At 35.6% G+C, this 12,047-nt stretch overlaps 1 protein-coding gene across 1 annotated transcript; it reads left to right on the top strand.

The window, feature by feature from the left end:
* The first annotated feature begins 2,861 nt into the window (after positions 1-2,861).
* echdc2 (enoyl CoA hydratase domain containing 2) lies at positions 2,862-11,803 on the top strand. Its single transcript, XM_059513126.1, has 9 exons — positions 2,862-3,210; positions 5,038-5,105; positions 6,459-6,546; positions 6,712-6,798; positions 7,944-8,036; positions 8,219-8,275; positions 8,594-8,781; positions 11,403-11,501; positions 11,592-11,803. Exons 1-9 carry the CDS (start codon positions 3,024-3,026, stop codon positions 11,667-11,669), a joined length of 945 nt encoding a protein of 314 aa, XP_059369109.1. The 5' UTR covers positions 2,862-3,023; the 3' UTR covers positions 11,670-11,803.
* The last annotated feature ends 244 nt before the right edge of the window (positions 11,804-12,047 follow it).

Below are 12,047 nucleotides of genomic sequence, written 5' to 3'. Positions count from 1 at the left end.
TAATAATAATAATAATAAATACAATCAACAAAGCTGCTTTGATTTGCATTTTATCAGAAGTGTGCATCTTCTGTCATATACTTCTCTGTGTAATGTCATAATCATTGTAGGCCTACTTCATTTCATGAGTAGAGCTCCGCTGTAGTTGGGTCATTCCTGGTATGCGGTAACATTTTGACTTCATAAGTGTTGGAAAAAAAGTTACATGGCTTTTATGTTTTTTGCATTCTACCAAAATAGTGACATGTTTAACTATTAGGAATGGATTTTGGTCAAGCTTGGGGACTAAAAATAATAATTATGGGTAGATTGTTCAGACACTGGCCATGAAAATATTCCACCCTGTTAGGGACATAACAAATGATTATCACAATATGTATAGTTATCACAATATGTTAATAATGTAAATGTTAAACAATAATGAGCTTTTCTTGGATATGTCCCTTATGCCATATTATTATTTTTATTTTAAAAACAATAACAAAACAATTATTGATGAATAGAATATGTCTTAATTATTAAGAACAGCTACTTTTTGTGGCAATTTTTGCCAATAGGGTTGTAAATAATAAAAACAAATTGTTTAAAAACATATATATGCTGTTAGTGCTCCTCACCTCACAAAATAAGACAAAAGTATGCCAAACATTTAACGTTGCTATGACATTATTATTTAAAATGTCTTGTTTAACAGGGTCGAAAGGAGCATAACAGGGTAGAACACCAGTGTTAACAGGTTCGTTAATAGCGGGTCTTTTTCTTTTCACCTCCAAGATCAAGTTCTGTACCAGTGACCTGGGAACTTAAGGGATTCTTGCACAGTATCTTATATATATATATATATATATATATATATATATATATATACACTAAATACTATTTATTCTAATAGAATTTCCACCCTGTTAGTTGCACATTCCACCCTGTTAGGTTTATAGACCTAACATGGTGGAAAATTTTTAGCTAAGTTAGCCATAGCTCATTGAGTGATCAACATTTAGCTAGCTAACCTTCAACAGATTAACAGAACTTTTATAACTATGTCAGATTTATTTTTACATTTTTTTGATAGGACAAACATTCTCCATAATATAGCCTAACAGGGTGGAACTTTAAAGGGGGGGTACAATGGTGTTTCGTGTATTCAGAATTGTTCAAAGTGTTAAAGAGATGGATTCTCATGCTAAACATGGCCAAAGTTTTAAAAAATAATTTAGAAGAATGACAGAGAATTTCTGTGCCGAAAATCTTACTTCTGGGTTGGTACAAGTTTCGGCAGTTTTTTTTCGATCATGGATCTAATGACGTAGACGAGAGTGGAACTCCTTATGTGAGCATTTCTCCCGGAAAGGTGCCCCACGCACACACATTGACCAGAGGAGAGCAAGACCACACACATCAACGTGCTTCAAAATCGTCGGCAGCGCTGCATAGGATTTGTTCGAGAATGCCTCCAAATAAGTGCGTTTTTGGATGTGAGGGAAAGTTTACCGTGTTCAGCTTCCCCAAGAACCCAGCGTTACATGAACAGTGGATGCAGTTTGTTTTTCCGGGGCAGCAACGGAGTGTAGTGCCTTTGTGTTCTGGTCATTTGAGTGACTAATGTTTTATAAACAAGGCCCAAGTCGACGCTGGATCTGCTCATCGTTGGCTATTAAAACATGTAGCTATCCCAGTGATAAAAGACCCCATTCATGTAAGTACAATTGCATCAGATTTCTGTATTTTGTTGGAAATCAGCACATAAGTGAATATATGTTAATGGAAATAACATGAAACATCATTATTATAGCTCCGCCCACTGCACGCCTCCAGGAGCTCGGTTTTTCCCAGAAAGAATCGGAAAGCTGTATTTTTCTTTTATAAATATTTTAAAACTAAAGACTTTTTGGATATATGAAGGATGCAGTACTACTCTATAGGTACTCAAGATTAACATGAGATTAGGTGAAACTGTGTATGGTATGTACCCTTTAAGGGTGGGACAAGCAGGATAACATTTCAAAAACTAAAAAAAAAGTTAAGAGTGAGAGTTGAAGTTTACCTCAGTTTGTACAGATGAATTCTAGTGGGAAAAAAAAATTATGTCACTTCTATAAAATGGTCTCAATGATATTGCAGTCAGTTTTGGAAGGAGAGAAAGTATGTACTAACAGGGTGGAAAACGACTTCAGGGACACGGTAAAGAGAATTTTAAAAAATTGTAAAAAAAAAAAGAAAATACTTTATTTTCTCTTGATTTATATGTATGATTAGAGGCAGTTTAGCCTAGTCTATAACGTAATTAAAACAAATTTTGAGGTTTGTTTTTAATCATTTTACGATATATTATGCATATATCAATGAAAATGTGTGTAAAATACAAAATAGTATCCATAATTTCTATTATCCCTGTTTAAGTGGTGAAGAAGACCTAAATATACAATTTAAGCCAAATCTTATAGCCTATGTGACTCATTTTAGAGAAAATATGATTAAATAAATCATTGGGACATAAAAGTCACTGTATAACAGGAATGACCCAGTTATGAAACTGCCATCATATCACATTATCGCCCTCTGCTGATGGTCGACTTTACAAATGTTGTGAACTAACGAATTACTGTAGGCCTACATCTCAAAGTACGTTTAAAGGGACGCGTCACAGAGGTATTTGATTGGTCGACTGGGTGTCTACGTCAATCATGCAGTTTCGTAGTAAGCATCGGGTTACAGAATATTATTTATATTCTGTAAGAGACTTATTTGAAGTGTGTAATATGATACAAATGCAAATATGAATGTGCACATATAAAACACAGTTTCTCTGCAAGCGTCCAGGTGAAATGGGTCAGTTTGTTTGAGGAAGTGAGTTCAAACTTGTGTGTGTGTGTGTGGTGATGATGGCGTTTTGCAAAACGTTCGTCTCCCACAAGGCTTATTATTAACGTCAACAACCCCGGTTTAATTCTGGTTTCAGTGTTGGTCTTAAGCCAACAAGATCAGTGCTCCAGTGTAACCAGCGTAAAGACTTTGTGTTGATCATGAGCGTGGCGCGCGGAGTGCTCGCGAGGATTCTCACTCAGCCCTGTGTGGAGCTGATGGCAGCAAGGCCGATCAAGCGTCTTCTCCCCCGGATTTCTCTTAACCAGACCCGCTCGTGGTGCTCTGATGGGCCCATTGCGGATCGGGCTGAAGTACGGCTGAGTCGGCTTGATGGTGAAGACAACGGTAGGTGCTTCAAGTAAATCACCTAACACTGAGCCTGTCTGCAGACGCGTAAATAACACCTTACAGGTGTGTTTGAACCGTTAACGTAACTTCCCAAACATTTGAAAACGAAAGCGAAGGCTTTTTTTTTTTTTGACTACTTCAGGTTTGCATAGGGTAGCTACTGTAAGTAGTATTCACATCGCCATGGATATTGAAATGTTATGGAATAAGAAATTGTTATGGAAAAGTACTGGACATTGTCTAAATATTACATTAAATATTATTTAAATAATTTATTGTTCATATTTTTTAAATATTAAATTATGCATTGAAAAAAAATACTATATATATATATATATATATATATATATATATATATATATATATATATATATTAGTAAGTATATTATCAACTCTTTATGATAAATATATTTAAGTTGCATAATAGGTTCCCAACGGTAATGGAAATTGGACAATTGTTATTGAAAAGTCCAGGAAATTGTTACAAATTTAGAGGACATTTATAACCTATATTTATGTATTTATTAACATTATAAATATTAATTATAAATACATATTAATTTATGCATTTATAGTGTAAATATTATGCATGATACATATTAAAATGATTACAATAAAAAGTATTTATTTACCCTAACGCAGTATACATAGCAATGTTTTTTGTTGTTGTTAATAAATAAAAGAAAACAAGTAGACCGAATAGAAAATTTATAGGGAATGCTATTGTTAGAGGGTAACTTTAAAAAAAATTAAATAAATATTTATACATTATAGTAGTATTTGTTATTCCGGCTTTAATTTTAGGAAGGTGAAGCAATGTGGCAAACAATGTTTTAGGGAACAGTGGCTAAGGAGAGATCATATCTCTTTATCACACTATATCATATATCAGCATGTCAGTACACATTGCATTGACACAGGGTTGCTGCTTAATCGCCTTTCATCCGTTATTTCCTACACTTTTAGGAGGACCCTAATTTTATAAGGACCCATGAAGGGTAGTTTAGTGTACTCAATGAAAGTTTGGTCTCTGATCAGATTAGGAACTTTGTATTCAAGATCGTTTCATTTTGATAATGACAAGCCCTCTCATGAGGATGAAAAAAATGACTCTCCTCTGATTGTCATGCAGGTCAGTGTTTCTGAAAAAAAAAAACAATTACTTTAGGACCCAGGTTTTACTTGGGATATTGAGTGGCGACCCAAGTACCAAACTTTTTCTTTAATTGTACATAATATCAAACATCGAAGTGTATTGATATAAATAATATAACAATTAAATGGGGTTGAAAATATGGCTGCAAGCAGGGTTTATATTGCAAAGCACACTAAAGCTGGGTCAGATTTACAGTCTTTCTGAAAAATTTCATTGGCAAAATTCAGTCATTTCAGCAGGATTTATTCCACATGATTCAAGAGGGAAGTTTCAAGAGAGTGAAATATTTGCTCAGGCAGATTTTGCAACCAGTTCAAATTGGTCACATGTTGAGCAACAGAACAGTTTCTTGGTTGGAAAGTAACTTCTTTGTGAGCTGCACACACTATTGATAGTAGACAATGGACATGTTTTGCCTGTAAAAAATTAGCAGAAATTTCCTTGTGACAGCATAAAAATTTAAGTACATTTTAATGGTTTATTACATCTCATATGAAGAGTTCAGCCATTGTGCAATTACTTATTTAATTTGGCATCATTTACTCTGTGCTGTGCTGCCTGGGATCACATCAGAACAGAAAAGCCACTCATATTTGGGTCAGCGCTCACCAGTTAAGAACTGCAACCGTAGCCACAGCTTCAGTTTCTCTGTTCTCTTGTCTGGTTAGGTATAGTGGAAGTGCTGATGTGTCGTGAAAGGGCGAGGAACTCTCTGGGACGCTTGTTTGTGGGTCAGGTAAGTGTGCAGAACCCCTCGTCCTGCAGCAGTAAACTGAAGCGTGCAGGAAGCTTCCTAACCACCCTTTGTTCATGTTATACTTAAATCATCCTTTGTGTTTTATGTTTAACCCAATGATGGCTGATGATCAAGCCCCCAGTTCTCAGTAATCCTACTGGTGTTCAATTACCACCACATGTCACATGGAATCATTCTTTTTGTGATCTTTTAGAGATAACAGGTTCATATAAATTAGTGCTGTCAAATACATGTACATTTATATATTAAATATATATACAGTTGTGGACAAAAGTGTACACCCCCCCCCTTTCAGAATCTGCAAAATGTTAATTATTTTACCAAAATAAGAAAGATCATACAAAATGTATGCCATTAATTATTTAGTACTGACCTGAATAAGATATTTCACATAACAGATGTTTACAAACCGTCCACAAAAGAAAATAATAGTTGAATTTATAAAAATTTCTTAATACTGTGTTGTTACCTGAATGATCCACAGCTGTGTGTTTTTTCGTTTAATGATAGTTGTTCATGAGTCCCTTGTTTGTCTTGAACAGTTAAACTGCCTGCTGTTCTTCAGAAAAACTCCTTCAGGTCCCACAAATTCTTTGGTTTTCCAGCATTTTCTGTATTTGAACCCTTTTCAACAATAAGTGTATGATTTTGAGATGCATCTTTTCACACTGAGGAAAACTGAGGGACTCATATACTACTATTGCAGAAGGTTCAGATGCTCACTGATGCTCCAGAAGGAAAACCCATGCATTAACATCCGGGGGATGAAAACTTTTGAACAGAATGGAGATGTGTACATTTTTTTAATTATTTTGCCTAGATATCTTTTTTTTTTTTCATTTAGTACTGCCCTTCAGAGGTTACAGAAGATAGTCACATGTTTCCCAGAAGACAAAGAAACAACAACAATAAACAATAGCATGCATTTTGTATGATCCCTCATATTTTGGTAAAATGATTAACATGTTGCAGATTCTAAAAGGGTGATGCAAACTTTTGACCACAGCTGTATTATGAATTATATGAAAATATATATATGCATTTAAATTCATGTAAATATTTTTAGTATATACACTGTATGTGTGTATATTTATATATACCCAGTGCGCACACACAGTCAATTGTCTGACAGCACTAATATCATTTTCTTTTTTCTGTTCCCAGAAACTTTTATTTTTTATATTTGATCAGTTTACCAAAAGAAAGTCTGGCAAAACTGTGTACAGTGTACAAAGACAAAAATAAATCAGGCATAACTCTTCTAGAATTCTTCCTCAAATCAATATAATTTTCTGTCTATGTGTGCATCAGTATCTGTCTCTCTCTGTGTAGTTGAGAGAGCTGGTGTCATCGCTGCATCATGACGAAGCGGTTCGTGTGGTGGTCTTCAGGAGTTTGATACCTGGAGTCTTCTGTGCTGGTTCGTAAAGGAATCCGTCACACAAAACCAAAGACAGCTTTGACTACCTCCTTTTAAAGATGTTGTCATTTTTTAAATACTTAATGCTCCTGTTTTACAGAAAATATCAGCATAAGAAGCAGATCTTTTCATTTGTCATAATGAGTTTTTTGTGTGTGTTGACAGGGGCAGATCTTAAGGAGAGAGCTCAGATGAGTAACCCTGAGGCAGAGCTGTTTGTACATGGCCTTCGATCACTAATGAATGACATCGGTGAGACATATGGGTGATGTTTCTTATGAATATTGCAAAACTGACTGTAATCTTGTTCAGAAAGTGATGATACAGAACACTGAATTCTGAAAGTGTTGCACTGAAAAGGTAATTGTTTCTCAGCTGCAAATACGATTATGGCTGGAGGTGAGAATGATTGGATATGCATAATAATAAACACACAGTACGTGCATTTTCTCTGTTGAAAATGCTACTGTTTTATAAGCAGAAGGCTGAGGAAGAACATTCTCTATGCTATTATTGTCTAGTAGCATTTTATCAGAAATACAGAAATTTGTGATTATACAAAGGAGTGAAATACTTCTAATTCTAAACATTATATATATAATTATATTATATTATATATATAATTTATATATAATATAATTATATATATAATTTATATGCACTTTCTCATTACAAACAATTTTATCTGCATAACAGCTTGAGTAAAAAAGTTGCATTGAAAAATGAACATGATTATCGAAGTGTGGTTTCATTTAGCTTATTTTAATAACTGTAAACATATGTATCTGTGTAACACAATTGCATGCAATCCAGTCACTACAGGACTTTCTCCTATTACAAAAACTGTAACACTCCACAATTGCGCCACCCAGGAAAAGACATCATATGGACCCTATCTACACCACAACAGGAAGTAAATAATTGCTCAATCTTTACACAGATTGTTCTGTCGACAGCATTTAACAAGCTTAAAAAGCTTTCAACACTGAGAATAATAAATAAATGTTTCTTGAGCACCAAAATCAGCATATTTCAGGGATTTCTCAAGGATTGTGTGACTGGAGTGATGTTTGAAATTCAGCTTTGCATCACAGCAATAAATTAGATTTTCAAATATATTCAAATAGACAAGTTTTTTTTTAATTGTATCAATAAGATTTTCTGAGAAACTGAAAACAGTTCTTTGAAATAAACTTAAGCTGAAATAAAATGAACTTTTCTGTTATTTCCAGGTTTATAATTACCCTTTGAATCCCAGTGTGTTTTTCCAGTGTGTCCCCTCTTTATATAATTGTGTCAGTAAGTGAGTGTTGAGAGGTCCAGCTGTTTGAAGCCTTCTCTCATTAATGTGATCTATGACCTGTCTGATCCGTGTGTGTGTGTCCATTATGTGCCAGCTGCACTGCCCATGCCAACCATCGCGGCAGTGGATGGCTTTGCTCTCGGGGGCGGTCTGGAATTGGCCCTGGCGTGTGACCTTCGCACTGCAGGTGAGCGGCTGCTTTTTCTGGGGGTAGATGACGGCAGGTATCCCGGGTGCAGGTGTGTGCGTGATTTGTAGTCATTCTGTTTGGCACGTCACGGAGTGGGGAATCTCTGCGGTCACGGCGTGCAGGGGAGGCTGGGTCCTTCATCTGACCTTTTTCTGTGATTGTGTGTGTGTGTTTTGCAGCACATTCAGCGCAGATGGGCCTGATTGAAACTACGCGAGGATTACTCCCAGGGGCAGGTGAGAAAAATTAATGAATAGATAGAGTGACTGAAATAATAAGACAAACAGACAGCTAGATGGCAGTCCCATTACAGAAGATAAGACACACACACTCACACACACATATATATATATATATATATATATATATATATATATATATATATATATATAAAATATTATTTTCTTTCTAATGTAATGGCACATATCAAAATGAAACATTTTAAGGTTCAGTAAAACAAAGTACAAAGAACCAGTCTTGTTGTAAAAATGGAACACTTAATGAATTTTTAAAGGCACCATAACTAAACCATCATTTTTGTGTATGTATGTCAGGGGGCAGTCAAAGGTTGCCCCGGACGGTTGGCTTTGCCATCGCGAAGGAGCTGATTTTTACAGGCCGGCGTGTCGGGGGTAAACGGGCTGCAGAGTTGGGGCTGGTAAACCAATCCGTGCCACAGAACCAGACAGGAGACGCAGCCCACAAAGAGGCTCTTAGTCTCGCAAGAGAGATCCTGCCTCAGGTGAGTCTGCAGGACATTTCCATCCACATTTACTTCTTCTCTCAGACTTAGACACTTTCTCACCTTTGCCACTGTTTCACCGAAATACACTCTTCCCTAGATTATACAGACATTTTTAACTAAACATATATATATTTTAATTAAACAATGGTTTACTGAACAAATAGCTCTTTCTTTAAATAAATTCAGAATTTTCATAGAGATAAAAATCTAAACGACAGGGAGCCCTTTACATCACTATAAAGTTACAATTAACAACAGAGCCCAAACTTAAATTCAATTACTATTTATTTTTAACTATAATAATCAACACTCACAAATAAAAAAATGTATGCCAATATGTAAATTGTTTTTAAATGAACTAAATTATACAATTTCTATTTGTTATTGAAATATAATAATTTATTTTGTAATATATTTATTTTTAAGTCATAACGTGTTTCATGAAATATTTATTTAGACATATACATTAAATAATTAAGTATAATAATGTATAATATTATAATAAAGTAAAATATAATGGAGTATATAGTGTAATATTTCATAAAGAAAAATATAAACACCAGACCATTTTTCTAGCAAATAACAAGCTGTAGACACTGGGCGCATTTCTATTACAGATTTACGCAAAACTTAGACATTAAAATATTGTGAAGGCATTTTCATTAACCAATGTTATGCGACTAAAACGTAACCTTTTGCCTCTCTCTAAAAGTCGTGGCAATGGATTTTGGTGGGATTTTGGCTATATTTATTTAAAGGAGCCGTATGCGTGTATCTATACAGAAGCAGCACAGACAGCCACATCAGAAATGTGCGTGGTGCGGCTGAAATAAACACAAGCATTTACTAGAGTGGCCTCAATCAGCTTCAGTGGCTGTATCTGAGCCACACTGCACTGCAGACGTGTGCAGTGTAAATTGTCTAAGCATTAATGGTATGGAAAGCCCCTTATACTGGAGAGCAGCCGCGTATTAAGTGTTCTAGGAGGATATAGTACATTGAAGAATGATCCTATGACCTTTTTACATATGCCTTGTGACCTGTAAATGCAAAAAAATAAAAACAATTCCATTGCAGTTTTGTGAAATGATTCTTTTTTCACATTGCATGAGAAACCACCTCATGCAAGCATATATATATATATATATATATATATATATATATATATATACATTCATATATACATGACATTTTTACAAGCTTGACATATTTCCATGGCTGAAGCACTAATTGAGTGATTACGTGTGGGTTGAGATGTTCATTCATGTTTATTTTGCATTAAAACTAGTAATAAAGAGGAAGGGATGATCACACTCACTCCTGTTCCGTATTGCTGTTATATGGCGATCTGTTGTGAATGTTTTAAAAATATTGAATGACTTGTCCAGTACACATGCGTAATGAACTGAAGACATGTACCAAAAATGATCATTATGAAAATTAATGTTTCCTTTTCTTAAGTAAACATCTACAGACGGTGTATAGGGAGCCTGTGAATTGGAGTACAGTGTATGTTTACATTCATTGTTTGTGGTTATGAAATTGTTCTCATACTAGTTCAGCTGTACCCACAGGCATTTCATTGTGCACTTGTGCTTTAATCTCATTTGTGTCATGTGACACCGTACTGTCACAGAGAGCGTCTCCCATCGCGACTCGAGTCGACAGGCTGGTCATAATTATGTATGGCCTGAAGACAGACCTGGCTCAAATGTGCCATCCCAGTCTTCCCTCAGGCCCAATAGTGTCCAGAGCACATAATTAACAAGATAAACAACGTAATGGTACAAAAGACACGTGTGTAATCGACTGCATGACCTTGTTATTCATTGCCTTTGGGGCAAACCTGAAAATGCGTGTCATATCATCGTCATTATATGACTTGGCATGTATAGTTGTGGAACTGGAATAAACTGTCTCGTGACAATGAGTAAATCCTGCTTTTCTGGTTGTTCTGCGATTGGCAAGTCATTATACTGGATTAAAATGAAGGTGGCATATTTAGGTCAGTGTGGGAACGTCATTCAGACACGTCATGCCACAATTACTTTTGTCAGCACTTCTGCCCACCTGAATCATTATGTGTGACTGTGTGTCTTAGACAGATACAGTGCAGATTTTACAGTTGCAGTGGAGGATAACAAACAGAGGCCTTTTTGGGGACTTGAATAAAATAGTGTCAAATGGCCAGCTTTTCTTGCAGCGGCTGAAAGGGTCTTCCCCTTGGCCTTCATTTGGACAACCTCCTGTCAGGGTTTCAGTCACCTGAGAGCAGCCTGCCGTTTTACAATCTCAGTGAAAATTGGAGGAATGCTGCCATGCAGTTAAATAGGCTTTTAAATGAACTACAGGGGGCAGATTAACACCAATAACTTGGAGATATCTGAAAGCGTTCTCTATCTCGATCTCATTGAAGTGTTTTATACTGTGCTTCAGAGTAAAATTAATTTATGAAATATGTTTGAAAGACTGCATCTTTTACTCCAGTTAGGATAGCTTCAAATAGGACTAAGCGGTGACCTTGAAATGTAGTGAATTGTAGGTTCTCCAGATTTGTTCTCCACTGTGGAGAATGTGTTTTAAATGGAAAACTTGTGTTTGTTTTCCTTCCTCCACAGGCCCCGATTGCTGTGCGAATGGCTAAAGTTGCCATGAATCGAGGCGCTGAGGTGGACATCTCTTCAGGAATGGCTATTGAGGGAATGTGTTACGCCAGGGTGAGTTATACATACATAAATTATATGAAACAAATCTGCACTATTTAATTTTGTGTGCTTGGTTTGATGGAAAGTTTTGTGGTTTCTCAGCTCATTCCTACACGGGACAGACAAGAGGGCATGGCTGCGTTTATAGAGAAGAGGCCTCCAAGGTACATTGGAGAGTGAATGGTTTTAAACCTGCATTTAAACATGCTTGTGTTGGAATTTGAATTTTGTAATGCTTAAAAATAACCACCACGTATAATTTAAAAAGGACTGTCATGTTTATGAAAAAACTGAAAATAAAATACTTTTTAAAAGACCATAAAAACAATCTAAAATTGTGAGCTGGTATACTTAAAATTAAAATTTCTTTTGAATACTTTAAATAAATAAAAAATACTTAAATGAACCTATTAATAAAGATTTTCAGCAGGGCTTCTTGTTCTTTATTCCCCAAACATAATTTGCATAAATGTAAATCTGATCAGCAGTATGACACTGGCTGACTCTGGTGTACCTGCTCAATCCTCGGAGTAATTCGTTGCCAGACGAAATTAGAAT

This window comes from Carassius carassius, chromosome 27, assembly GCF_963082965.1.
Source record: "Carassius carassius chromosome 27, fCarCar2.1, whole genome shotgun sequence".
NCBI lineage: Eukaryota > Metazoa > Chordata > Actinopteri > Cypriniformes > Cyprinidae > Carassius > Carassius carassius.
Note: the sequence above shows the minus strand (reverse complement) of the source record. Positions and strands in the feature narration are given on the sequence as shown.

What these genes read in the sequence shown, in the direction of transcription:
- echdc2 (XM_059513126.1), top strand. Translation starts at nt 3,024, where the DNA reads ATGAGCGTGGCGCGCGGAGTGCTCGCGAGGATTCTCACTCAGCCCTGT. An exon ending in GCTTGATGGTGAAGACAACG is followed by an intron (nt 3,211 to 5,037) that starts GTAGGTGCTTCA and finishes TTGTCTGGTTAG; the next exon opens with GTATAGTGGAAGTGCTGATG. An exon ending in ACCTGGAGTCTTCTGTGCTG is followed by an intron (nt 6,547 to 6,711) that starts GTTCGTAAAGGA and finishes GTGTGTTGACAG; the next exon opens with GGGCAGATCTTAAGGAGAGA.